Source organism: Lynx canadensis, chromosome E1 (genome assembly GCF_007474595.2).
Source record: "Lynx canadensis isolate LIC74 chromosome E1, mLynCan4.pri.v2, whole genome shotgun sequence".
Classification (NCBI taxonomy): domain Eukaryota; kingdom Metazoa; phylum Chordata; class Mammalia; order Carnivora; family Felidae; genus Lynx; species Lynx canadensis.
In genome coordinates, this window is record NC_044316.2 from 48,225,419 (window position 1) to 48,252,213 (window position 26,795).

The window sequence follows — 26,795 nt, forward strand, 5'->3', positions numbered from 1 at the left end:
TCACAGACGGGGACAGTAAATTAGTAGCCGGAGTCAAAAGTGATATGAAGGCCAATAAGCTAATTCTTTCCCTACTCTTGCTCATTATGCCATATGACAAACTTACTCACAGGTCAGACCTTAAAATGTCTGCTTACGTGGGGGAGTTATGGAGCTTGTGGTTTAGGTCAGTATGTCCATTGCACTTATATAGATGTTTGAAATTAGTCTTATTTATAAATCTTCGATTCAAGTGGTAAGCCAATGGGCGCTTAACTCCCCCTCCCCACTCTCTCTCTCTCTCTCTCTCAAAATAAATAAACTTTAAAAAATGTTTTAAAAAATGTTAAGCCAAGGGGAAAGTATGGGGAAGCAATTATTGTCATCGTTGTTGTTATTACAGTCATCCAAAAAAAAACCGAAAAACCCACAAAGACTAGATGGAAGTCTGGAAGGGCGGTAATACATCTGCCCCCTTCTCATAGCCCCTGTTACGTTGAGGAGAGCACTGCTGTGTAGTGGATGAAACTTCTCGAACTGGCTGTGTCTGTGACGTCCTTTTGCTTTTGGGGTGGAAAAAACATTTCAGCATTTGGAGAGATTATTTGAGAAACAGCAGAGCATAGTGCCTGAGAGTACGTACTTGAGAATCAGACTCCTTGAGTTCAAATCCTGGCTCACCTCTCTGTGCTTCCTTCCCTGGGTTGTCAGAAGCACTAACCGCTTACTAAAGCACTCAGAATTGCATCTGGCACACTGAAAGTACTCAATAAATGTTTGCTGGTAGTAACATCGTCAGCCTTGTAAATAGAGCAAAAAACAGATTAAAGTTTTCTGTGACTTTATTCAAGTAACGATTCTGCTTGGTATGATGATTTTTAAATTCAAGATAATGGGTTTAAGAAGGCAGGATAGTAGTATTTTCCTGATTCATAGTCTCATTCATAAGTGAGGTAATTTCAGATTTTCCAAGAGCTCATTTACTTAGATTCAGTGAAATAAAAACAAAGGAATAGCAGACAGGAAGTAGAAATGTCTGGTCCTCAGTTGAAGGTGGAAAATACAGCATGCTGGATTTAAAAAGGGATGTGATAGGGGCGATCACATGGCAGTCTCGTTCACCCACAGTTCTCTGCCGTCTACAGCCCAGCCTCCAATAGAGGGTGACCATCAGATATGAAAAGTGAAGTGGGGGCAGGGGAGTCCAGAGGAACAAGGAGGTTTAACCCAAGAGCTGATGTGCTTGGCCTTCACCTCCAACGTACTTGAAACTGAGGAGAGATGGCCCCACGAAACTATTCTTCAAAGAACTGCATGAAAGGGAACACACCGTGTTCTCACGAACGTTGGTCGTCGTTAGTACCAAAACCTATCCCAGTGAAGCTCCTGCATCGAAGAAAAAGAAAATCGTGTGGGCACTGAAGCAAAGAAAGAAAGTCACGTTCAACATGGAAAACAAATCAGCCTGCCTTCAGCCTTCGCCATAGGTGCATGCGATGCCGGAAGACCTTGAAGAGAAACGTCTCCAGGGTTCCGAGGGAAAGGAAGTGGGGTTGGGCACTCTTATACCCAGCCCTGTTGTCTTTCAAACGTAGACACTCCAAACAAACAAGGGTACAAGAAAGCACGCAGGAATCCCTTTTAAGAGTAGCAGCTCAGAATTTCAGAGCCAGTGTTGAATGATAGAAAAATAAGGTCAATAGAGTAGCTTGTGGATCCTCAACAAATGTTGCCCCTGAGATCTGTGTTATAAAGTACGTGTTTTGCTTTGCCTGTGCCTTTCGTTTGATGTAACTATTGAACTTAAGTCCAAGAAGAGAAGGTGGGAAAGATCAAATACTGCATCCCTGGGAGAGATTATTTTTCGTTATTTCTGTTTTTAGGTGTAAATCACAAGATTATAACATAGGTCAAAAAACGCTTTGCGAAAAATGGAAAAATCCCGTTCTAGAACCTTTGCTGTGCAATTTTAGTGGGCAGTGAAAAGAACTGTTAGAACACATCTCTTAATCCAGTTTAATGTAAGAAAAGGTGGAAGTCGAAGGCTGGTGATTTTAAAGTATCTTCAGTAAGTCCATAGACGTGTCTAACTGAGCCCAGGTGCATGTATTTTCATAGCATATTACCTTCTTTCCAGATGCGTCCGATGAAATCATTTATGGGATACCCTGCCGTTCAGCTTTAATATTCCATTAAGTTAAACACAGCACGTGCAACGGGTTTTTGTTTTTGTTTTTGTTTTTGTTTTTTAATTCCGTTGCATCTCAGATCAGGAGGAAGAGAAATAAACGTAGCTGGAGAAAGACACCAAGACAGACACACTCGCATTCGTGCTCACCCTCTTGTACCTCTTTACCCTGCGCAGGTGCATCCCTCCAAAGACTCTCCTTCCGCCTGTCTCACTGTGTTGAGGAGATCTGGAGACCCGGCAGTGTAGATTCTCTTTCATTCCCATCTTCATAGTCCTATGGATTATATCGAGCGCCCAGGTGCCCAGCCAGGTTGAAGAAGTGCCTTAATCCAAGCAACACCGCACCACACGTTGTCCCCAGATCACAATGTGTCATGATCACAGTCCACATCCTGAGCAAGAGAAGATTAGCATAGCGTGTCTGTCCTGAGTGGCGAGGAGAGAACAGGTGGTTTCCTTATCAAGCGCTATAAATTGTGTTAATGGGGATTTTAAAGAAACAAAGTGTTTCAGGGACTTCTCTCACGGACTCACAAGGGTAGACTGAATGCCTTTTTCGGTTTGTAACTCTTGTTTCCTCTCATTTCATCTTTATGGACCACGTGTAACAAACTTAGCTTTGTGATACATCGATGTTCTCCCGAGATTCCTGAAATTTGAAACGATCATTGCCGTGGAGACGTCGATAAGCTTTCTTTTTTTTTTTCCCACTTCAGATAACTTATATACGGCAAGAATATGAAACAAAATTCAAAGGATTGATGCCAGCATCTCTAAGGCAAGAGCTTGAAGACACCATTTCCTCCCTCAAGTCACAGGTAATTACTAGAATCAAGGCCTTTCCTAAGGGTTCAGGTGATGTGTGTATCCTGAAAACAGACCTTACAAATAAGTTTAATTTGGAATTGACTGCCGAAAAGTAATATCATATCCTAGTATAACGTGCAACTCAGGATGAATCGGTTTTTGGTTTGAGGTTTGTTTTTGCTTTTTTGTTTTGCTTTGGTTTTTTTGTTTTGTTTTTGTTTTTTGTTTTGTTTTTTTTTAATTTTTTTTTAACGTTTATTTATTTTTGAGACAGAGAGAGACAGAGCATGAACGGGGGAGGGTCAGAGAGAGAGGGAGACACAGAATCCGAAGCAGGTTCCAGGCTCTGAGCTGTCAGCCCAGAGCCCGACGCGGGGCTCGAACTCACAGACCGCGAGATCGTGACCTGAGTTGAAGTCGGACGCTTAACCGACTGAGCCACCCAGGTGCCCCATGTTTTTTGTTTTGTTTTGAGAATGTTTTCCTTACTGGTTTTGGAACTCACTGTCTCGGTAAGATTCTCTTAAAAGCACCGTGAAATTGAAAAGTTCAGTTATGGTTACTTTTACTCATTTACAGTCACATTCTAGTACAGCCTCACCCTTTTTACTCTTGGTACCAGGCCCCAAATGCCATCCCTTGGCACATTGTTGATTTCTGACTGTGAAAGTGCAGAGAAACAGAAACCATGGTTAAATGAGAAGCATTTTTATTCTGCTGTGTTTTATGTGGTTGTTAGACAGAATAAGATGCATTTTAAATTCCAAGCAGAATAATGACAAGGTATTCAAACAATTCAGTTAAATATTCTTGCTGAAATGTGTATTTCTTGCTGAGATGTGTAGTTCTTGGTAGAGTTTATGAAATATGAGAGATATGATTGATGTAAATTTAGATGCTCAAAATAATTCAACAACTTCCAATGTGAGTTTTTTCCACGTACTTCTGTAAACACGTTTTATGTGTCGCCAGGCCAATGAGCTTGTTATACTCTAACAGAGGAAAGAATCCACACATTCCCACTCATACACTCAGAAATTTAAAACGTCATGTTTTAATTTACGACAATCGCATTGCCTTCATGTGTCTAAGAATCCTTGTAGGGCGGAGAATGACGAAAAACAATAGCGAGGACCCACAGTAGTCAAAACCATCTTGAAAAAGTCAGAATGAATTTGAAGGACTCATGCTTCCCAATTTCAAAATTCACTACGAGGCTGTAATAATCAAAACAGTGTAATATTGGCAAAGGGATAGACACAGAGGTCAATGAAATGGAATTGAGAGTCCGGGGGTGGGGGGGGGAACCTTCTATTTTTGGTCAGTTAATTTTCAAGTGTTGCAGGACGGTTCCACTGAGGGACAAATAGAACAGTGCAGGGGCAGTCGGATAACTCCCATGGAAAAAAGAATGAAGTTGGAGTCCTTCCTCACGTGTTTTCCACAGGGAAACTCAGAGAAGAAAACTCTAAGAAGAAATCTTCTTAGATGAAGGAGAAAATCCTTGTACATTGGGCAGGTGGGAGTTTTTTAGCTATGACACCGAAAACAACCAACCAGATGAACTGGACTTTACAAAATTTAAAACTTCGTATTTCAAAAGGCAACAAGAGGCAGAAACCAAAGAGACATACCATGGAATAGGAGAAAATATTTGCAAATCGTGTCTCTGTTAAGAAATGGAAAAAAAAGGAAAACGTACTTTTTTTCCGGAAAAGCTCCATCAGAGAAAGAGATCTTTGCTCTCTGTGCCGAGAGTACTGCTGGTCACATAGTGAGCGCTCGATAAATGTATTTATGAAATGATAACGATTTTGGTAACGATAGTCACATTCACTTTTTTATAATATGTGAGACAGAGCATGGGGCAAATTTTAGCCGCCCCATATGCATTCATTCCCCTCAGTAAAAAGCCTCTTCTCTGAAAATGAAATGTTCATTGCATCATTCCATACATGTGCTTCCGTCGGCCATTGCTTCCTTCGGCCATTGCTTCCATTGGCCATTGCTTCCGCCTGCCATTGCTTCCTTCGGCCATTGCTTCCATTGGCCATTGCTACCGTCGGCCTTTGCTTCCGTTGGCCATTGCTTCCGCCTGCCATTGCTTCCTTCGGCCATTGCTTCCGTCAGCTAAGTGTTGCCTTGTTTGCTTCTACACAGAAAAATAAGTACTGCAGGAAAGTGTTGACATAGAAAGGGTTAAGTCGTCTTTATTTACATGAAAAGCTCCCCTTGAAGTGTGGTTTACCCATTAACTTTGTAGGAGAGCTTCCATAGGGTCAGCTATGTAGGACCTGGCACCTTCAGAGGAGGGTTTTATTGTGTTTTTCGTTTTTTGGGTTTTGGGTTTTTTTTGGAAGGAAGGAAGGAAGGAAGGAAGGAAGGAAGGAAGGAAAGAAAGAAAGAAAAAAAGAAAGAAAGAAGAAGGAAGGAAGAAAGAAAGAAAAGAAAGAAAGAAAAGAAAAGAAAAGAAAGAAAAGAAAAGAAAAGAAAAGAAAAGAAAAGAAAAGAAAAGAAAAGAAAAGAAAAGAAAAGCTCATATCCACCTGCAGGGCTTCTGTTATCATTCATATCATTTCACTGTAATAAAAGCCACTTCAGCCTCCTAAAACTGGATGTTGACCCAGAAAGGGAGTGCTGCCAGCTGCGTTAGGGCCTCAGAATTGGCAGCTGCGTGGGGGAGTCACAGGCCATATAGTGAGCAAATTTAGTTTGAAAGCACAGGTGCCTGTGTTTTCTGAAAATTGTTGGAATTCCAGTGGCAAAGCACGGCAGGGGGGAGGGAAGCCGAATCAGTGTAATCCTTGCATCTGTCAACATTATCAATTGTCCCATGGGTCTTTTGAGCAATTGGACAGAACTAAGACCGGGCTGATACTATAAGTAAGCAAAACCGAGGGGACCCCTTGGCTGTGTACCCACTTCGAAAAACTGCGCTTCCCTCCCTTGCAGAGCACATTTGCTCTTCTGCCAGCTGTATCCTCTTGCCTGTGTTTCAGAACCAACCGTTGCCATGGTTTCAGTTCAGACCAAAGAGGCAAGAGTAAACAATTCCGAAGTGATCAAATACCGTCGAGTCTTGATTACATCAAGCCATAGAGGTTACCCCCAGACCGTTTCTATGTGGCCGTGTAAGGTGCTTTTGAATTTATACGTGATATAGGTATCTTTAGTGGTGTATAGAAATGTATGCTTCAAAAAAAAAAGAAAAAAAAAACAAATCACTTTGTAGAGATCTGATTTAAGAGCCTATGCTAAGCCACCAGTTTCCTCTAGCTCTCAGCACCCCCCGGGAGTGGGAGCGGGAGGTGGTACCGGCTGTGAGCTCTGCACGAGGCAGTTTCTATCAGTCATTTCACGTTATCCTCATAACCTTGGCAAGGAGCTGTCATTAATCCCATTTCACAGATGAGGCATCAAGAGCTTAAGTAACTTTCCTAGAGCCATAGAGGCCAAGCCAGGAGTTGAACCCAAGGTGGCCCAACTTCAGACGAAGCTTAGGCCCTTGCCACTACAAAATATTGTCTCTCCAACCTCAGGGAATCCCCAGGATGGCTGGAGGTTTCCAGAAGACAGTCGTTTTCTTTCTACCCACTCATCCATTCCTTAAACACTAGTGAATGCCAGGTTCATGCCCAGCCCTGTGAAAAGAGACTGGGGACACAGAGACGAAGAAACATCCTCCCTAACCCAGAAGAGCTCTCAGGTTGGCGGGGGGGGGGGGGGGGGGGGGGGGGGGGGGGGGAGAGATATGAAAACCCAAACCCACAAGGCTATGCTAATAATGGAGCTGTTGACGATCTTGCCTGGGATGCAGTGGGCAGTTGGGGAGGAGTCGAGAAAGTCGGTAGGGGCAGTGACATTTGAACCGAATAGCGGGGGACAAATAGGAGATGGTGAGCCAAGCTTTCCAAAGGGAGAGGAGGCCCCGCGCCAAAGGGCAAAAGGGTGGGGAAGACATAGTGGGTGGGGAGGGGTCGGGGAGGACGGGAGGAGAGGTGGTGCCTCAAAGAGAGGCCGGGGCCAGGTCCCAATGGCTCTGCGACAGGAGTTCAGATGGATTCTGTGGTCTCTGATGGATTTTCAGGAGGGATGCAGTGTGACCAGACGTTAAAAACGCAACATTGACATGCAGCGAATCTTCTGCATTTGATCCGGGCAACTGCCAGAACTGAATAAAATTTGACCACGTTAGTTGCACGCTACTGCCACGGAAGCCATATTCACCTCTGCTCACACACAGTGTCTTTTTCCAGGTTAACTTTCTGCAAAAGCGAGCGTCCATCCTTCAGGAAGAACTGACGACCTACCAAGGCAGAAGGTACAGCCCATGCTCCGAATGCCTGCTGATTAGTTTGTATTTTTTGCCCCTGGGAGTCAGTCCCCCTGGTTTGACATTAAGGTCCTTATTGAAATGCTTAAACGTGGGGGTGCCTGGGTGGCTCAGGTCATGGTCTCATGGTTCGTGGGTTTAAGCCCCGCATCCAGCTCTGTGCTGACAGCTCAGAGCCTGGTGCCTGCTTCGGAATCTGTGTCTCCTTCTCTGTCTCTACCCCTCCCCTGCTTGTGCTCTCTCTCTCTCTCTCTCTCTCTGTCTCTCTCTCAAAAATGAATAAACATTTAAGTAAGTAAGTAAATAAATACAATGCTTACACATAATATCCATTTGTGGGGGGGAAACTTATTTCTAGTAAATAGCCTGTCTTCGAGAAGCCGCCCACTCCTTGTAATCACGGTGCTTAGTCAGTACGATCAGAACAAACTGAGAGAATCTGCAGGTGCCTGACAAGCCTGGGCCTCACCTGCATAGTCATGACAAGACATTGTCTTGAAGCCCGGTTGCAGGGTTGAGGGGACCATCTTTCTTTTAAGATGACGCAATTCTTAGCATGGCGGCCCACATCTTCAAAGCCCCGTGTGCCCTGGGGGTTTGGCGCTCCCGCAGATGTTCTCTAGACCAAAATAGATAAACGGCTGGGTGGTGTGGCAACACTGTGACTTCACCGTGTGCTTCTCAAGGTGCCTTTTCAGTCCACCGTTCCCAGCAACGTCTCTGACATAGATCATGTAGCTGTCTTTCCAACAGCTTCCCTCTTCGTGCAGTTAAAGGCCGAATTACTTATTTGGCAGTGAATTAAAAGTAAAGACCTTGTGAATCATTCACTTTTCAAAAGATTCTGTTGCCTGGTGCTGATGGGATTTGATCGTTTCTGGGCATAAATGAGGAAATTTTGATATCAAGTATCCTTTTTCTTAATAAGCTTTTTAAAAATGTTTATTTATTTATTTATTTATTTTTGAGAGGGGAGAGAGAGAGAGCGCGCGCGCGAGCGAGGCAGGGGCAGAGGATCCAAAGTGGGCTCCATGTTGACCGCAGAGAGCCCGACATGGGGCTCGAACTCATGAACCGGTGGATCATGCCAGGAGCTGAAGTCGGACGCTCAACCGACTGAGCCACCCGGGCGCCCCTCTATTCAGTTCTAACCTCTGGCCAACTCCTCCTGAGTTAGAACATGTTTTATCTGTGGCATGCCCATCAGACCTGCAGAAAGTCACAACTGAGACTTTTACTTTCAGGTAACTGCACGGAGGCTTACCTGAGTAGCACAGGCAAAGGTGGCAGACGCACCCGGGCTTATACTGTGGACTTCTTCCAGCAGGTTTGAAGATTTGGATGTTGTAGAATAAACTGTGAGATCAGTGAACGTTTTTTAATACTTAAATGTAATTAAGATCATAAACACATGCATCACTTGGACGCTACGGGGTGGTTTTTATTTGTGTCTGCCTAAGTTATTATTTTTTTTTAACATTTCTTTATTTCTGATTTCCATATTTGCATGCATTTGAGCGTGGCCTGAGAGTTGCTTCTGCGGGGAAAAGAAATGATTGCTCATAAGATACCTCGTTGACGCGTTTGCGTAGGATTTTACCAGTCGCGTACGATCAACATCACGTTTGTAGTGTCGCGTCCCAAATGTGAACATGCTTCCCTTGTTTTCATGCTCATGTATGATTAAAACATTGTATTTTGTACTTATCAGTTTTATTTCTACTTTTTATTGCATATCATTTGCTACAATAAGTGTGATACATCCATGGTATTTTTCCCCTGGACGATAACTGACCATCTCAAATTGTACTCTGGGGGGAAATCCCTTATGTCAGGTCAGAGATCAAATCCATAAGCAGTGCGTTTATTTAGAATAACACTCACTGGATCATCTGACACCCGTGCAAGTAGTTGTCCTGTTGGTCTCCAGAGGCAGAACAGTTTAAGGGTTTTATGTAGCAGCCCTGGTCTTCTTGTTACTTACTCTTTTCTGTGGTTGCCGTTTTCATTCTGATATCGGTTGGCATTCCTTAAGAAAGCCTAAAAATGCAGGGGTGCGTCACAGGGACCCGCCAAACGCTGGCAAGTGATGGCGGGTGCGCTGCGATTGGTCCCGTTGTCCTCTGAGAATACGGTGTTGTTCCCATGCTTGGGTGTTTGTCTCCAACCGGTGCCAGGAAGCAGTTCTATGTTGATTGGTCAACCCCATTTGCCAAGGAAATTTTGAATTGCACTGGACAGACGACTGCTCCGGGTTCTTCCAACCGCATTGTGGCATGTGCCACGGGCCCTTCGAGACACTCAAACTCTGGACCGCCGCCAGGGCCATAATCATCCGGTTTACCGTAAAAGGACAGGACAGAACATTTTTGTATACTTTTTCAAAATTCTTTTCAGTTTCCCACACCCATCTGTGTTGTTTGCTGCCTAGGGATTAATTACCCTTTTTTGCACTGTAACGGAGACCCAGAGATGATAAGGAAGTAATAGGTTTTACAGCCACTACCAAAGCCAGGGCCGGGATTGGCATAAACGCCGACTTGTGGTGACCATCGATAGAAAGCCTTGCCTTTCTGGGATGCCTGGGTGGCTCAATGGGTTGAGCCTCTGACTTCGGCTCAGGTCATGATCTCGCGGTTTGTGGGTTCGAGCCCCGCGTCGGGCTCTGTGCTACAGCTCGGAGCCTAGAACCTGCTTCGGATTCTGTGTCTCCCCTCTCTCTGCCCCTCCCCCATTGGCGCTCTGTCTCTCTCAAAAATAAATCAACATTTTTTTTTAATTAAAAAAAAGAAAGAAAGAAAGCAAGAAAGCCTTGCCTTCCTGCTCTAGCTCACCTCTGCCTGGTAATGTCTGCCCTGATGCCTCTTCTGGGAATAGAGGACTGTCCTTTGAAAGCTGAGGTCTTTCTTGCATCTACAATGAATTACGGCATTGGCTTGAAAAATATTCAGGAAAAAGCAAAACTGAAGCAAATGCTATTAGAAGCACCTAACGAATGAGGACAGTTAGTGCTCAGCCTATGATTTAGTGCTCAAAAGGGAAAGATTAAGGCTATGTGATTAATTTTAAGTGCTTCTCTACAGACCGTGAAAACAAGTCGAAGCCGAACAGATTTCATTAGGAAGGTTATTAGCTACCTGAAGTGAAAATGCTTTGTGAACTATATGGTGTGCTGGAATTGGAACTCCCACTCCGGAATATTTGTTTTCTATGAGTAAATATCAGTAGGTGTTTTGGAAAGTTGCCTGCTATTCTTTCTTTTCCTTATTTCAAGGGTTATGAAATTACTAGTGAACCTTTGACATCACCCAGATCTCGTTCCCTTCTGATGCGTGTCACATACATTTGGGAGTGCGTGTGCTGAAACTCTAGGTCGGTTTGATCGTATGTGATAGGAGTAGATGGCCGACACTAATGTTTCTGTGAACGTTCTCCGATAAAGGAAGAGAAAGAAAAATTGCGCTTGGCACGTTTAGAATTCCTTACTGAATTGAGCACCGAGTATATAAATGGCTACTGGGAGAGAAAGCAAGTGCTCAGGAAATAAATTATACACATCGCGCCTTATTATAAAATCATCTAAGATCTCATCCCCTCTTTTATCTGGCGGAAGATCGATTGTTCATCGCAAGTACCTAATTTAGTTACCTTTCAAGTTATTATTCTTGGCTACTGCACCGTAGCCATCCACCTGTGCTTTTGACGTGTCAGCGTGCAATCATGAACAGGTAGTGGGTGATAAGGCAGTGGGGACAACCAAGCAGAAGGAAAGCACGGTGTTCTTGGTGCATGTTTGCACCTCCCCAGAGGGTCGGGCAGGAGAAGGGTTAACGCGAAGGCCGGCCGTCAGTCATCGGCACATGTCATGGTTTTGTTCAAGCTCCACCGTTTCTGCGTCACCAGGCAGTGAGCCCTTTCAGGGGTCTGACCCCTGATTTTGCAACCTCCCCACTCAACAATCAGCTCCTCGGAGGGCAGCCATCCAGGGGCACAAAGGAGGACAGAGAGTGGGTCGACTTGCTCCATAGTTTGTACAAAAGAACCGGCCGTGACTCCAGGGAACTCGCTCCGATTCAAACGTCACCCTGTCATGTCACACAGTAACAGCGAATTCCTCAGAAACGGGCATATGCCTGCAGTCGTGAGCAACCTCATTAAAGAAAGTGCAGACAGAAAAACTATGAGTTTGAATTAACAATTAACAGCTCTCTTATTGAAGTGCATCACCATCCACGGCACGCGGTGGTGTTTTAGCTTTCTTTCTAAGAGTAAAAAGGGAAGGCAAAACATCAAAAATGGTTGGAGAAAAGTTTCAGAACACAAGGTCATTTTAATTCAGAGTTTCCTTAAAAGCGCCATCCGTCCTGAGCTTTCATATTTTGTTCAGAAAGGTCGTCTCTTTTAAGCCTTGTCATTAAAGACGGTTTGCTCTTTAAAGTGAATTATCAAAGTGTGTAGAAATTGCGAGTTACTGAAACTAAAATGCATGATCAATTTTAAGTCTGCTAACTAAAGCTCACTTAAAATTGGATGTGCTTTTGTCCTGGCAGACCCTTTGATAAAACCAAAAAAAGATACATGGTTGGTCAATTCAAAGGAGGAAAAGAAGATAATTAGAGAAAACCTCTTTTCAGCTGTTGAAGTGGTTCTTGGATTTGGAGACCCAATGGGCAAACAGTGGCACAGGCGGGAATGGTACTTGAAAGGTAAAAACCGAACATCACAAATTTTGACTGGTATTGACATTCTTCACTGTACTATTTGCGGAACTGAGTCAGACTTCGGATCCTATCATTTAGCTCTGTCATGGAGGAAGAGAGGTGGGATTTGGAACCTAAGACTAAAGGAATTGAGAACTCTGGATCCCTGACCAATGTCTAGGCCACTTGAACATTCATTCTCCCAGAGATTTCAGCTTTAAGCAAGCCTTTCCATCAGGCAAGTGTTTTAAGACCACAGGCCCAAGATGTCGCTCTAGACTCTGCTGTCTTCAGAACTGACCTTAGTCTAGACGTCAGGCTAATAAATACCCTTGTATCCTCTTTGGGAGTCTACCATTTAGGAGAGGTCTCCTGGAAAACAGCTAGCTGGACACAAAGACCTGATGAGCGAGTAGAAAGACAAGGCTACCTAATGAGAAGCCCAATATATTTAATTAGCTGAATGTGTTCACGTAAGTGAGACCACGTCGTCCATACTCCTTTACTTCAGGTAGGAAAGGAAAGGAGTTCATAGGTGGGGTCTACCAATTAGCTTTGTTTCCCTACGTAATTCCCTTCCCCTGTCTGGGCCTCACTTTGGCAATCTGCAACATGAAGGGGTAGAGCGATATTTCCCAAACTCCACCATTTCAGTCCTATAATTCAGGGTTTCCCACACGAGTATTCTATCAAGCTCTGTTCTGTATGACTTGTCTTGACGTATACAGATGTCATATTTAGGAAACGTGGCATGCCGTATCCCCCTCTTGAAGGTTCACGTTCATATCACCCACTCAGTCAGTCATCCGTCTGATAAATGCTGAGTACCTACTATGTGCTAGACGGCACATTAGCCACCTCCAAAGTTAGTGGCTTAACGGTAACGTAGCATCTCTCTGGGTGAAGAGGGTTGACCAGGCTCAGCAGGGCCGTTCTCACTTGGGTTTCCAGCAGGTGCCGTCAGATGTCAGCCGGGTTACCACCACGGGAGGCTCAGAGGGCTGGAACCCATGATGAATCGCTCACAGGGCGGCCATCAGGAGCCCCCAAGAGCAAGCCCCACGAGAGACCAGACATGGAAGCCACGAGCCACGGGCCCAGGAATAGCACAGCATCTCTTCTACTGAACTTTGTCCGAGGCAGAGCCCACCCAGAGTCAAGGGTAGTGGACGCAGCAATGTCAAGGGATCCGTGGCTGTCTGTGGCCTGCCACACCCTTGGAGAAAGCGACCTATCTGTCTTTGACCTGGAATGTCTCCTTAAACAAATTGACCCGTGGAAGACTTTCTCTGTAGTGCACCTATTTTATGGACCAGGGTTCTGCGAGACGCTGAGAAGAGCCCAAATCTAGGTGGTTGCTAAAAAGTTTCTTCCTGTGCAACATTCTGTTGGTCTGCACTGTATTTCTACAATCACAGGTGACACAAGATTTGGGAAGCCCTGAGTTAACGAGTGTTCACTGAGGCCGTGCCTTCCTCTGTGATTCTTTGAAAAGATGGTAGGGACCACAGTTTGAATGTTTCTCTCAACTCTTCTCTGTTCGGGGCTTGGTATGCATTGTTTACTATAATTATCTTAGCAAATGTATTATTATAAAGGTCCGCCGAAACACGTACCCTGTGCTTAGCGTGGTTTTCCCTTCTTTCGTGGAAATATCAGGCGCATGGAAGGGTGTGGTCTTGATGAGCCTGTGAGGGAGAATTCCCTGAACCACAGAGCAGTCAGAAACTACTCAACTAATCATCCAGATAAACAAATGAATCAGCCTCCTAATTGCCCCGTTAGCTTTCTCACCACTGCCGGGTTATCTCGATTCCTGCCACTTATCCCAGCTCCCAGATCTCACCGTCGTCGGAGTCTGAACCGGGTGGGGGAGGCAAACGTGTAACTGAAGCCAAGTTACCGTTCCTCTGCCTTCTAACTCCAGATCTTACCGAACACTGCAGTTGATGGATTGATCCGACCTGGTGATCGGCTTGTGTTTCGGAAACATCACAAGCGTTGGTTTGCCCGGAGTTCAGCTCTGTTCAGCAAGCAGAGCCTGACACAGTAAGGGGGGAAAGGAAACTAGAAAAGACATCGTCTCCCCAGGAAGAGGAAGTCTTTTCCTAACAGGGCGGTAGAGAGTCCCCGAACGTCTTGCTCTTCTTGCAGAAATACCTTGACATCAAAAAGATGTCTCAGAAGCGAGTCTGCATTCCCCGGTTTGGCTTCACACACGTTGACTGAAGCTGTCACTTACCTGACATCAGCCCTGATGTCGCTCTTCAAGTTCCCTGCAAAGTCAGGTTGCAGTCCAGCGTCCCGCGAACGTCTCGTGTTTCCCAGCTACTGCAGTGTCACAATCCTGTGTGCAATCCTTGTCAGAACTGATAATGTGGCCCATCACATACCATTGTGTTTGTAATAAAAATATTTATCCAAGCCGGGTGCGGTGGTTACCGCGTGAAGCCTGGGCCACGACTGCCGCTTCATGTCACCACCTGCTCCTTCCCAGAGTTAAGGATCTGGTCGCCGCTTTCTGCCTAGCGTGGTATTTCTGACGATGTTAGGGAACCTTTGTCTGACTGAGTTCCCACTTGTGTTATCTGATTGTCTTCTTCGGTATTTTTATTGATGCATTTGGGCAGGTGAGTTTGGAAGCTGCTGGAATGCAAATTGGGTTGATGGAAGGAATTTTTTTTTCTTTCAAAATCATTTCTGCGATATTATTTGCGGTGTGTGTGTGTGTGTGTGTGTGTGTGTAGCTTTTTTTTTCTAATCGGCTAATTAAGACAGCAAACCCAAGTAGACCACCTACTGCTGGCCCCTGCTATCAGGTGCTTTCCTTCTGACCATCTAATGGTCACCGTCTCTGCCTTTTTATTGGTAAAGGAGAAAGATTAATTGGCCTCATCTCTGTCTTGCATTGTAATTATTGTTCTCTCCGTGGCATCACCTCTAATGTACGAGGAACACTTTTACTTCACGCAAGCTCTACATCGAGCTCAGCCCTTCAAAACTTGAATGCTTTGGCTCCCAAATTAAGTATCCTGCAGACCTTTGCTGAGTGCCTCGTCTGTTCCAGATGAGACGCACAAAGATAAGTAAGATCTGCTCCTTGCCTGCAAAGGGCTTGTAACCCATGTGGGAAGATAAGACATCTAGAGGAAGGAAAAAACAACAACAACAACAATGATAAGACAGAGCATGATCTTTGTATAAGAGAAATGCCAAGTATTCTGGGAATTTGAAGGAAGTAGTAACATTTTGAAATCGCCCCTCAGGAGGAGGTGACATTTTAGTCTGGACGTTGGGGTAAGAGTAAGATTTCAGTTGACGGCAATGTGGGCCGGGCGTTCTAGATGGAATCCTAGCCAAGAAAGTCCTTCACAGGCTCTACAATCACGTGCTGGGAGAAGAGTAGCGCGTGAGAGATTTAAAAGGTGTGTTGGGGGCGCCTGGGTGGCTCAGTCGGTTGAGCGTCCGACTTCGGCTCAGGTCACGATCTCGTGGTTCGTGGGTTCAGGCCCCACGTCCGGCTCTGTGCTGACAGCCCAGCTTCGGATTCTCTGTCTCATTCTCTCCCTGCCTGCCTCCCTCTCAGTCTCCCTCAAATAAATAAACATTAACAAATAAATAGCTAAATAAAAGGAGTTGGAGGCAGATTGTGGCAGCCAGGCGGAAGTCAGTGACCACCATCAGTGCTGAGCAGGCCTCCCAGCGCATGTGGTGAAGGGCCTCGGAGTCCGAGGGGTCTGGAGCCGGGCAAGTTGCTCAGTCTCTTGAATCTCTGTTTCCTCATCTCAGAAGGTGGAGGAAATGGTAGAAACATGATTGTGAAGATTAACTGTGATAAGTGCATTTTAAAAGTCATGCAACAAACCTTCAATAAATGAAGGCTAAGTTTGTGTTTTCTGCCAATCCTCAATAATTTCATGAGCTAAGTATGATTTATGCTGGAGGATACGGAGGCAAAGAGAAGCTTGGGAATTTGCCCGCGGCTTCACTTCTAATAAGTGAAGGGAGCAGAAGTTGGAACCCCTGTCCCTGTGATTCACTCCTCCTATATGGCATTGCCTCCACGGATGAGGAGAGGTCCGGACTTTATGTTCTAGAAAAACAGGGAGCAGTTAGAGTTTTGAGCAAGGGAGTGACACCAGGAGAAACTGCTTCAGGAACACGTGTCCTGACGGCGTGAGGCAGGGTAGTCTGAGGGTGGAGGCAGAGAAGAGGACAGGACGTGCGTGCAGGAGTCCCGTAAGTGCCACCACATCCCCAGGGAGAGGAGCATCTCTCTGTGAACAGAAAGTAGGTCAAAGATTCAAGAGCTACCATGGCACCTGAATGAATAAGATGATTGTAAAGGAGAAAGAAACAAATGTAGGACCAAGGTTTCCAGCCCCACGAGATGCGGGGCACCAGCTTTGGGAGTGGGGGTGACGAGTCTGGGCGTAGACACGCTGCACTTCATCAGGTAGCTGGAAGCCTGGGTCAGGACCCAGGGATTAGTCAGTCAGGAACGTGTGGGTGAGAGTTGGTGCTGAGAGAGTTGATCGGGTCACCAAGAAGGGGAGAGGTTTGGGGGAATCCGAAGAGGAGACGGAGGGGGACAGGCGGGGACCAGAAGGGGGCGCACAGTTGCACTGACAGCTGAAGAGTTGAAAAGTAGAGATAAGGAGAGGGCTGGCAGCAGGGTGAGGCACAGGGTGCTTAGTCCAGGACTGAGAAGATCCGAGGTTTGCCCCTGAGGACAGAGGCGGGAGGGGTGTGGATTAGAGGAGCCCTGTAAATTCCCTGGAGGTCCAAACTGGAGGGCGCGGTGCCTCTCAGACATCCACAACCCTGAGATAAGAGGGGGAGAGCCGGGTGCGGAGTTCTGAGGGCTCCTTGGGGATCGGAGGCCGGGTTTCCTCCTTCGATCCCAGATGGCAGCTGGCAGTTGGCAAAGGTTCCCCCGAACACCAACCCCGCAAACGCCCTGGAGCTAGCGTAGGCCCGGCCATGCGGATGGGTGTCGGGGACGGTCTACGGAAGTTTAGGGACGTTGTTTTGGAAAGTTCAGCTCTTCTGTCCTCACACGGTCTTCGCCGATCTGTCCATCTTGCAGAGTCACTGAATGAAGTTAGCCGTTTTTGCAAACCGGCCCTTGGGATAAACCGTGACAATAAAATTGATGACGTTTACTGTACGTTCAAATATTTTTTGTTTCTGGCCCCCACCGATAGGGACTTATTGTTGGTCTTCAGGCAATTTTATTTTTACAACAGCGACAACAAAAAGTCAACTTGAACTCAACATTCAGGTAGAACTTACAACCCGGAGTTAGAATACTTGATCACAAAATTACACTCTTAGTGTCCCATTCCCCCCCCCCCCCCCCCCCCCCGCCCAAATCCCAAACAGTTAAGAAAACCGAGTGGATACGTTTTGAGGGTAAACAAGATTGCATTAAAAACTGAGCAAAATATAAGGGCAACAGAGGGAATTTAGAGTGGAAGACCACAAGATGAAACAACTTTTTAAAAAGGGAAATTAAACAGGGCACCTGGGTGGCTCAGTCCGTTGAGCGTCTGACTTCCGCTCAGGTCATGATCTCGCAGTTCGTGAGTTTGAGCCCCACGTCTGGTTCTGTGCTGACAGCTCAGAGCCTGGAGCCCGCTTCGGATTCCGTGTCTCCCTCTCTCTGCCCCTTCCCTGCTCATGCTCTGTCTCTCTCTGTCTCTCAAAGATGAATAAACATTAAAAAAAATTTTTTTAAGGGAAATTAAGCTTACTAATATTCTAGAAATATGGGTGAGACTTCCTTACTACCTGAAGCTATTTATTTATTTGTTTGTTTTTTGGGAGAGAGAGAGAGAGAGAGAATGACTGGGGAAGGGGCAGAGGGAGATGGAGGGAGAATCCTAAGCCATCTCCATGCCCAACACGCAGCCTGACACGGGGCTCAATCTCATGACCATGATGAGTTCATGACCCGAGCCAAAATCAAGAGTTGGATGCTTATCCCACTATGCCACCCAGGAGCCCCCTAAAAGCATTTTGATGCCCTAAATTTCTTTAATAAATTTTGTAAATATTTACTCACAATGTCTAGAAACCATAAATGTCTTCCTTTACTTATTTTGTAATAGGTTAGCACCAAAATTTCCTTCATGCCAATTAGCTCTGGATTTCTTTCCTCCACCCACTCCCCACCCTGCGCGCCCCCCCCCCAACTCAAGCTACAAAAAAGAGAAATTGGAACCCAGTCTTGACTTTAGAGAATGTCAATATGTGTCTTGTCCGTTGCAGAGATCAGCCGTATAGACAGTGAGAGGGAGGTTTGTAGACATTGACTTGGGGTTTTTCTGCTGCCGGAAGTGATGCCACTTTTCTGCTAGATGGCATCAGCCAAAGGCAAACTGAGCAATGCCATGAGTCATTAGCAACTTGATTTTTGAATACTTACCACTCTGGATGGATAGGATGTGCTGTTCACCCAGGCACTTCAGGAACAACTCGAGAGGATCCCAACAATACTGAGGAAAGCGTTGAGTTGTGCTCCTAGAAATATGTGCAAAACTGGGAGTAGCATTTACCTCTGAGAGGAGTCTTTGAGCCAAAAACAAGTAAAGCCTTATTTCAGGTTGGCTCGACTGTAACACCATCTAAATAATTCCATTTTATATAAACTTAGATTTTATACTGTAATTCCTACTTGGTCATAATAGTTTTATCTGTGATTACACCCCCAAGGGTAGTTGAATTTTACATTATGCCTTCCGACCACAGGAAAGAGAAAGTATAATTCGACTGTGTCTTCAGGCGAGTTATTAAATATTTTATTGTGCAAGGATAGTTCACGATACTTTATTTAAGGCAAGAGCTTGTACTGGTAGACAAATTTAATTTCTAACACTGGTGGAAATTGGCCTTTAGGCTACCTTCTTAAACTCTGTGTGCCTTACCTTCATTATCTAGATAAATAGACAAGAAATAATGACTATACGATTATCAAATTAGTGATGTGTTTAAGATCTAGAAGTCATACTGGAGAAATCATGTAGGCCATCTTGAAAGGGAAATGCCATCGACAGCAGCTGTGGACAGCAGTTTCACATTCAGCGCTGGTCTTGGCACGCATCGCTGCCCTAAGGTCTTCTGTTCACCTGATTAAAACCACGACTTACCACCAACACATGTATTCACTGTGGCCTAAATATGTCAGCTATACAGTCTACCACTCAAGGTCAAGGTTGGTAGTCATTCATCTGACTCCATCTGCACCTTAGAAAAGAAAAACACACCCTCTTTGCAACACTCACTGGAAAACAAAAATCATCAAGTTGGGGTGCCTGGGTGGCTCAGTTGGTAGAGCGTCCAAGTCTTGATCTCGGGGTTGTGAGTTCAAGCCCCACATTGGGTGTGGAGGCTACATTAAAAAAAAAAATTCATCAAGTATTAAAGTGTTTTCAAAACACATGTGATGTGTGGATTCTTGAATCAACAAAAGAATAAACAAAGGCCATAGTTTTGGAAATAAAGCATTTCATGAAAATGGAAGACACCAAAATGGGAAGCATGTATAGTGCCGATTCTTCAGTTGTAAGAGAATGTGATAGGCTCATTTATAAAGTAGAAAAGAATTTTGATGGCAAAATAGAAACCTAATGAACCCATATGCTTCAGAATCCAGCGGTTGTTCAGACTAAAGAATCCCTTTTCTCCCAAATACGTACGAACAGGAAGGCCTTTTCAGTGCCACCAAAGCAGTGTCTCCTCGCTTCTGGAAATGAATTTGTTGGTTTGATGTCAAAGTACAGGCAGGAGAAAGCCTTCAGAACCTATTCCGAGGCGTCCAAGAATTCTACAGAAAAGTTAATAAACGGAAGCAATGGAATCTTCTGTCCCCCGGCAGTTACCACTTGATGGTTTTTTCTAGAGCATCCGTGCGCATTATAGCCATAGTACCTGTTTTCTAGACATGACCCTCACTTTGAACACAGTTCCCAGGCCCTCCAAGGCAATGAAACATCCTGAAACAAAGATGCCATTGTCGGCCCAACGCCACTGGACTCCTGTTTTAAGAAAACTCATCCAACAACAGCTTTCAAAAAGGAACATTACGATCTAGTGTTTATGAGCGATTTTCCTGAGGTCAAAGATCAACTACCAAGTGGCCAGATTCGGTCTAGAACCCAAGTTTTTGGTTTCATAACCCATAATTCCCCACCCCCCTTATTGCTTGTCCCTTCCCGTCCTTCGCTCATAATGTATTAGACACATTAATTTAGCTCTGAGGCAAGGATTTTTTTTTTCATAATGGTCACACTTGGGCCAATATCCATTTTCTAGTTTCTTCGGTATTTTATGTGCCTCGTGATCTAGAAAGGCTAAAAGGTCTGGCTAGACCTTCCTGGCCCTGGCAACAGTGTCTGTTTGGAAATGTGTTATAAGGCATCAAAGCTTAATTTCATAAACCATCTGATAAGATATTTTACAGAAGAACCACACTTGCCAGAGAAGCGGCATGTGCAAGAGTCTGCTGTTGGGCAAGAGTATGCGAAATGAAGAGGGGATTGCAAGACAGGAGTCCTGGCATCACTTCCAAATGCTCTCTGGCCTCAAGCAAGTCTCCTTCCATGCCTGCTCTCCGCTTCCTCTCTATTCTCCAGAGAGATCCTCTCCGGGCAGTGGGAAAAGGGTCCACAAGGAAGCCTCTGCCTTCCAAAGGCAGCCAGTGCTAGAACTGAGTAAGGCAGTTCTTTGTCTTTGCAATTTCATTTCTTTCCCTTTATTTGCAAGGTTACGGTAGCCATCTTAGATAGGCCTTCAATTCTCCTGGAAGCTAGTGGGTTCTCATTCCTGTAAGCCTTGGAGCAGCGGTGTCAGGGGAAGAAGTAGGGAAAATGAGAGAGTGCGTTGTGCAAGCCCTTGATCTGTATCTCGTGGGTCCTTTGTAACTCCAAGATCCTATGACAAAATCCTAGGATGCAGATAAGTAGCGGCACTTGGGCAATGGGAGGGAAAAGTATGAAGCAACCAGGCGGATCCTTGATTTCCAGCCATAAATCCTCACACGGGGACATTATTTTTAAAAAACTCTAACGCATAAGGATTTGGCCTCCCTGTTGCTGCCATGTCCGATTTCCATCTGGAGATGGTAGAAACACAAACTAAGGATGTGAATGAAATGTTGCTGGTTTCTGGGGCAGCCGGAGACGTCACGCAAGAAGGGAAGAAGCAGAGCTTCCTGTTTTCCATGTTTGGGTCTCCCTGTCACTGAAGACAGATTAAAAATCTCTCTCTCTCTCTCTCTCTCTCTTTTTTTTTTTTTTTTTTTTTTTTTTGCTTGAAACAAAATGCTTCAAGACAGCATGATATGCAGATCATTTCCCATGGGGCCAAGGGCTTCCGGACCCATCACAAGTCGTCGGGGCACAGGATTACTTCAGAATAAGCCTGGAGTCCCCATCTCTTCTCTGGGTTGCGCACAGGTTGCAAAAAAAAGGGTGTAGGCAATTCCTTGAGAGAGCCTGACCTCGGTCGCTGGCTGTGTTTACCCTTGAACAGCATAGGGCATACCAACTTTGAACTAAAAAGCACTCGCATGTGGGCCGATTGGGAACAATCTATTTTCTGAGGGCAAAGCCACTCTTCCAGGCCTTTCTCCAGAATCATCACAACCGCTCTGTGAGGTGGACGCCATCGGCTCTTCTTGACAACAGCTGAAGAAGTGAGGCTGAGAAGCTCTTTCCCAAGGAGAGGCAGTCCTGGTGGTAGAACAGGCACTCGAACCCAGGTCTGTCTCATGAAGACCTTCCCACTGACCCAGCAAGAGTAGACAGTGGTCCTCACCTGTGCTGCACATTAGATCCTCTGGGAAGCTTTTAAGACACGCCCAGGCCCGTTGTTCACCCAAGACCCATTAAACAAAAAGCTCACCGCTGGCACTGTGGCCCGCTGATGTTTTCAAAGCTCCCAGATTATCCCAACACTCAGCCGGGGACAAGAGCACTGCTCAAGGACCTTCAAGTCCCAGACTTGATAGACACTTATAAGAATCCCCAAAAAGAATGGAGAAGGAAGTCTGCTGCGAAGAGGGATTCCACCCTACACGTGCCAAAATTGGCCACTAGGTGAAGGCTTGGTTGATGCTTTGAAGCATTTTCTGTCGCACAGGCGTGGCCCCAGTGCACTGTGGTGTGAAGGGTCCCGTGGAGTGTGCGAGAAGCACATCTCTGTCTCAGCTGTTGATATTGGGGAAATAAATCGGTGAAGATAGGAGGTCCCCTCTGCACAGCTTGGCCATCGGACTGCCTGTGGGGGAGGAATGACTTGGGGGGTGCTGAACCGCTTCAAAATCCAGGTGCCAGGCAGGGTGAACTTGGAGCAAGCCGGTGGGGCCGTCTCTCCTGCAGATGCTTTCACTGCCCTTGTTGCTCCTTGCATTGGGAAGGAGTCCAACACACCCTCCCATCTGCCTCTCCCAGCCTGAGCTGGGGCTTCTCCGAATGTCCCCTCTCCCAAGAACCTGCCCGTTGTGAGAGCAGAGAAACAAAGGCACTCAGATTCCCTATGCCCACCCCCACCCCATCCTCCACTTATAGGGACAGAAAAACCTGCCTCCTAGGATAGCTATAGAATTAAAGACAGTAATGCAAGTAGTGTGCCAAGCCAGAGCCAGGCACTGGCAAAGCACCCCGTGAATGGTGATGGAAGTGATGGTGACAAGGAGGAGGAATCCATGTACTGACCCGTTTTCCTCCCCTATTTGGGTGCCCTGCCCCTCTAGCCAACCCTGGTACCTCAATGCCATGTTCTTAGGAACACATGGAAAAGCACTGAGCCCAGGGCCCCTCGCACTACAGGAAGGGAAGGGTCCACTACCTACGGAGAGCATCTTGTAGCCCAGACTTTTCCTGATCATCCCGTTCATTCACAGCTCATCTTAGGACCAGCCAATTCGTGGCCAGGGGACAGAGGGTGCAGAGGACTCTGCCCTTCACAGCACACCTGGGCAGGACAGAGCATGACGAAGGGACAGGAGCCTGACCCTGAAGCTTGAGTGGCTTCAGATCCCAGTCCCAGCATTTACTAACTCTGTGACCTTGCAATATGACTTGGTCCCTCTGAGTTTGGTTCCACTGAGTTTAGTCCCCTCTCCTGTATAACAGGATACAACGCATACCTTGCACAGGGTTGTACTGAGCTAGCCCCACCAATCCCCCTGATATGTTATCCCTCCAAGGTGATGCATCGCCCCAACCCAGACAAAATAGTTACCTCTCCAGTGTCCCAAGATGAACAGAAGGCTGGCGTAGGCGGATTAGCTAAGCAAATATGCCTTTTACCAAAATCCCTAAAATTGAGTCCTGAGTCCCCTCCTTCCCCTTCAAGGCCCCTACCTCCGCTTGTCCTTACTTCCACTCCAGTGCACATCCTGTCTCCAAATGTAAAGAACGATAGGACCCATCACCAGTTGTTTTCAGATCCCGGGGAGCATTGGATCAACCCATTCATTCAAAGGAGGATCCCATTATACCGTGCCCATCCATTGTGTCTTCAGAATGACCAAAGAGACAAGGGGGTGAAATGAAATTTTCTAATTGAAAATCAATAGGACTTTTCAATCTTCATTTTAAAGTTCTGTTTTGAAAAGGCAGCAAATGTTACACTAAATCTACAACATATGTAGCCAATTCAGATGCCTCCCCTCCAGTGGCAACCTCTGTCATGGGTGACCTAAGAATTGTGGTGGCTCCCCAGTAATAAGTTGTCCTTGTCCTTATGGGGTTGGCCAGCGCTAGCAAGAGAGAGGAGAGGCTAAGAGTCAGTTATACTCCAGCCCACTCACTATGAGACTTAATCCTCACCATTTTGTTCTTCGGGAAATGAAGAGCGCCGCCCACAAACACCACGGAGGCAGAGTTTGAGGAATTTCATCCCTCAAAGGGACCACAAAATGACAAGCAACCCAAGCTCTTGTGCTTCTGTGAGAGGTAAAGGAGGGAGATTTGCAGACAGAAGAAAAGTAAAGCTGGAGATATCTCAGGATATCCTTAGGCCTAAGCCAGTTGGGATGGATTGGGTAGGGCAGCCATGTTGGACTTCATGGAGGAGGAATTTGCCCAAGTTCACCAGACTGGAAGATTTCAGACCTGAAGCCACGGTCTTGGGCATTCATCTAGCCAATGACTTAGCGGACAACTCAAATGCCTTTTCCCTTCATTTGTTAAAAACAAAGGGAAATTAATACACTGCTGTTATTAGGATGGGCTGACTTAATTAGGCCTGGAGACCAACTCAGATGGGGTAAGATTTCTTGATGGAGTCGAAGCGGGATGTGAGGGAGCAAATGCAGATCACTCGAAATTGTGTGGCCTGAGCAACACAAAGCAAGCAGTTGCCCTGAAGTGAGATGACAGACTGTGTGGACTGCCAGTTGGAGGGAACGGTCGGTCAGGAGCTCAGCTTTGATCCTGATACTTTGGAAACGCTCATCGGAGGCACTGGGGGGCCAGAAGACAATGGATCATCTAGAAACTGCTGAAAAGATGTCAGCATCCTTTCAGATTGTTTTAGCAACTCTCTTTTAACCCCTACTCCCCTCTCTGACAGCTTCTGCAGCTTGGCTTGGAGAGCACGGGAAATGCACGTATGTACATGTGTGTGCTCAGTGCAATTTTATCACACATGTGGCTATTTTGTTTCATTGGCTTTTTTTCTAATAGGGATTTATTAGCATAAGACATAGTTTTGTGCTAAAGAAGTTATAGCCCGGTTAAGAAGATCAAGGAAACACAAAAGCTAAAATATACATTAAGAAATGTTTTTGTTTTATTTAGATTTAAAAAATTTTTTTAAATGTTTTATTTATTTTTGAGAGAGAGAAAGAGACAGAGTGTGAGCAGGTGAGTGGCAGAGAGAGAGGGAGACACAGAATCCGAAGCAGGCTCGTGGCTCCGAGCTGTCAGCACAGAGCCCGATACGGGGCTTGAACCCACGAACTGCGAGAACATGACCTGAGCCAAAGTTGGATGCTCAACCGACTGAGTCACCCCGGCACCCTTATGTAGCTTTTTGTATTGAATGTAATTTATATACAGTAAAGAACACAAAGTTTAAGTGTAGAGCTTGATTGTTATATATGTGTACACTGTTATAAGCATCACTTAGGTTAAGATGTAAAACATTTCCATCACCCCAGAAGGTTCTCTCCTGCCCCTTCTCAGTCAGTGCCCACAACCAGAGGTAACCACTAGTCTGACTTCTATAACCAAAGTTACAGTTTGCCTGTTGTGACACTTAATACAAATGGACTCGTGTAGTATGTCCTCTTTTTTATGTTTATTTTTATTTTCAAGAGAGAGAGCAAGCAGGGGAGGGGCAGAGAGAGGGGGACAAGGGATCCAGAGCGGGTTCTGACACTGACAGTAGAGAGCCCGATGCGGGGCTCAAACCCATGAACCATGAGATCATGACCCGAGCGGAAGTCAGACGCTTAACCGACGGAGCCCCCCGGGCGCCCTAGTATGTCCTCTTGTACCTGGTCTCTTTTGTTAACCAAACATCTGTGTGAGTTTCAGCTGTGTTACTGCTCGTGTTGGTACTTAATTTCTTTTTGTTGCTCTGTAGTATCCCATCATATAATATCCCACGGTTTATTTGTCCATTTACCCACCGATGGACATTTGAGTTGTTTCCAGTTTGGGGCTACTAAGAATTAAAATGCTGTGAATATTATTATACATGTCTTTTGGTGGGTGTGTGCAACATTTCCTCTGGATATGGACCAGAAGTAGAGTTAATGGGGCACAGGGTAGACAAATATTTAGCTCTAGGAGATACAGCTAAACAATTTTCCAAAGTGGTCGAACCAATTTACGCTCCTATCGATGATGTTCGAGAGCTCCCATTGCCTCACATGCTTGCCAACACATGGTATTGTCAGTCTTTTTAATTTAAGTCATTCTGGTGGATGTGTACTGTTTCACTTCTTGTGGTTTTAATTGGCATTTCCCTGATGAGTAATGTGTCATCCCAGCACCTCACAGGGACTAGAGCAGATCGTAGGTACTGTGTTCGCTGAATTAAAGTTGAGTCGCCTCACTTCCTGAAATGTAACTATCCCCTACCTTAAGGCCCTTGGAAATAGGGACAGCGTGCCTACATCATTCTTCCAAGGGAACTAGAACTGGGCACGGTCCTAGAATTTTTCCCAGCTTCCCTGGACAGTAAGATCACTGAGGACTGCCCCTCTAAACGAAAAGGAAAGTGGCTCCAAGTTCGTTCTATCGAGATGGTAGCACAACTAAGGTGAGAGCTCAGGTCACCTGGCTGAATCTAAACCCGTGGCTGATCTCAGGCGAGCTGCACCTGATGCTTCCGAGAGGCCATCCAGGCCGGTACTGTCGCGTTTAGGACAGTAGCCTGTGGCCAGGTGGCAGATAAGTGGAAGACAACTGCCTTTGCCTTGGCTCCTGGATTGAACCGACAGCTTTTCATCCCCACCTAGATATTAATCACTTTGCAAACTGCATGCCTGTTGCCAGCTGCATTCCTCGACGGCCCATGTTTTAATAAGGCCTGAGCACTCCTGGCAAGCCGGAATACAATGTGTGGATTCACCAGACAGGATTACAGAAGGGGCTTTTCTTTGCTGCACTAGGCCTGGGAGTCTGTGTGCATTTCTGTCCCAACACAGCATCTCCAAGGAGGCTTTCACTTTCTAAGAAGGATGCGACCCACTGCGCTATTCAGAGTGGGTAAATGAGAAAATGGGTTAATAAAATACATGCTAGAGAAAAAGAAAATAAGATTA

General features: G+C 45.8%; 1 protein-coding gene across 8 annotated transcripts in view; it reads left to right on the top strand.

The window, feature by feature from the left end:
- Window positions 1–9,020, top strand: part of CEP112 (centrosomal protein 112) — a 418,049-nt gene extending 409,029 nt beyond the window's left edge. For all 8 annotated transcript variants that reach the window (XM_030296738.1, XM_030296742.1, XM_030296741.1 and 5 more), the window contains 3 exons: window positions 2,887–2,988; window positions 7,234–7,298; window positions 8,555–9,020. In XM_030296738.1, the coding sequence (XP_030152598.1) occupies window positions 2,887–2,988; window positions 7,234–7,298; window positions 8,555–8,558 (171 nt within the window). In that variant the 3' untranslated portion in view covers window positions 8,559–9,020. The remainder of the gene's footprint in view (window positions 1–2,886; window positions 2,989–7,233; window positions 7,299–8,554) is intronic.
- Window positions 9,021–26,795: the final 17,775 nt, after the last annotated feature.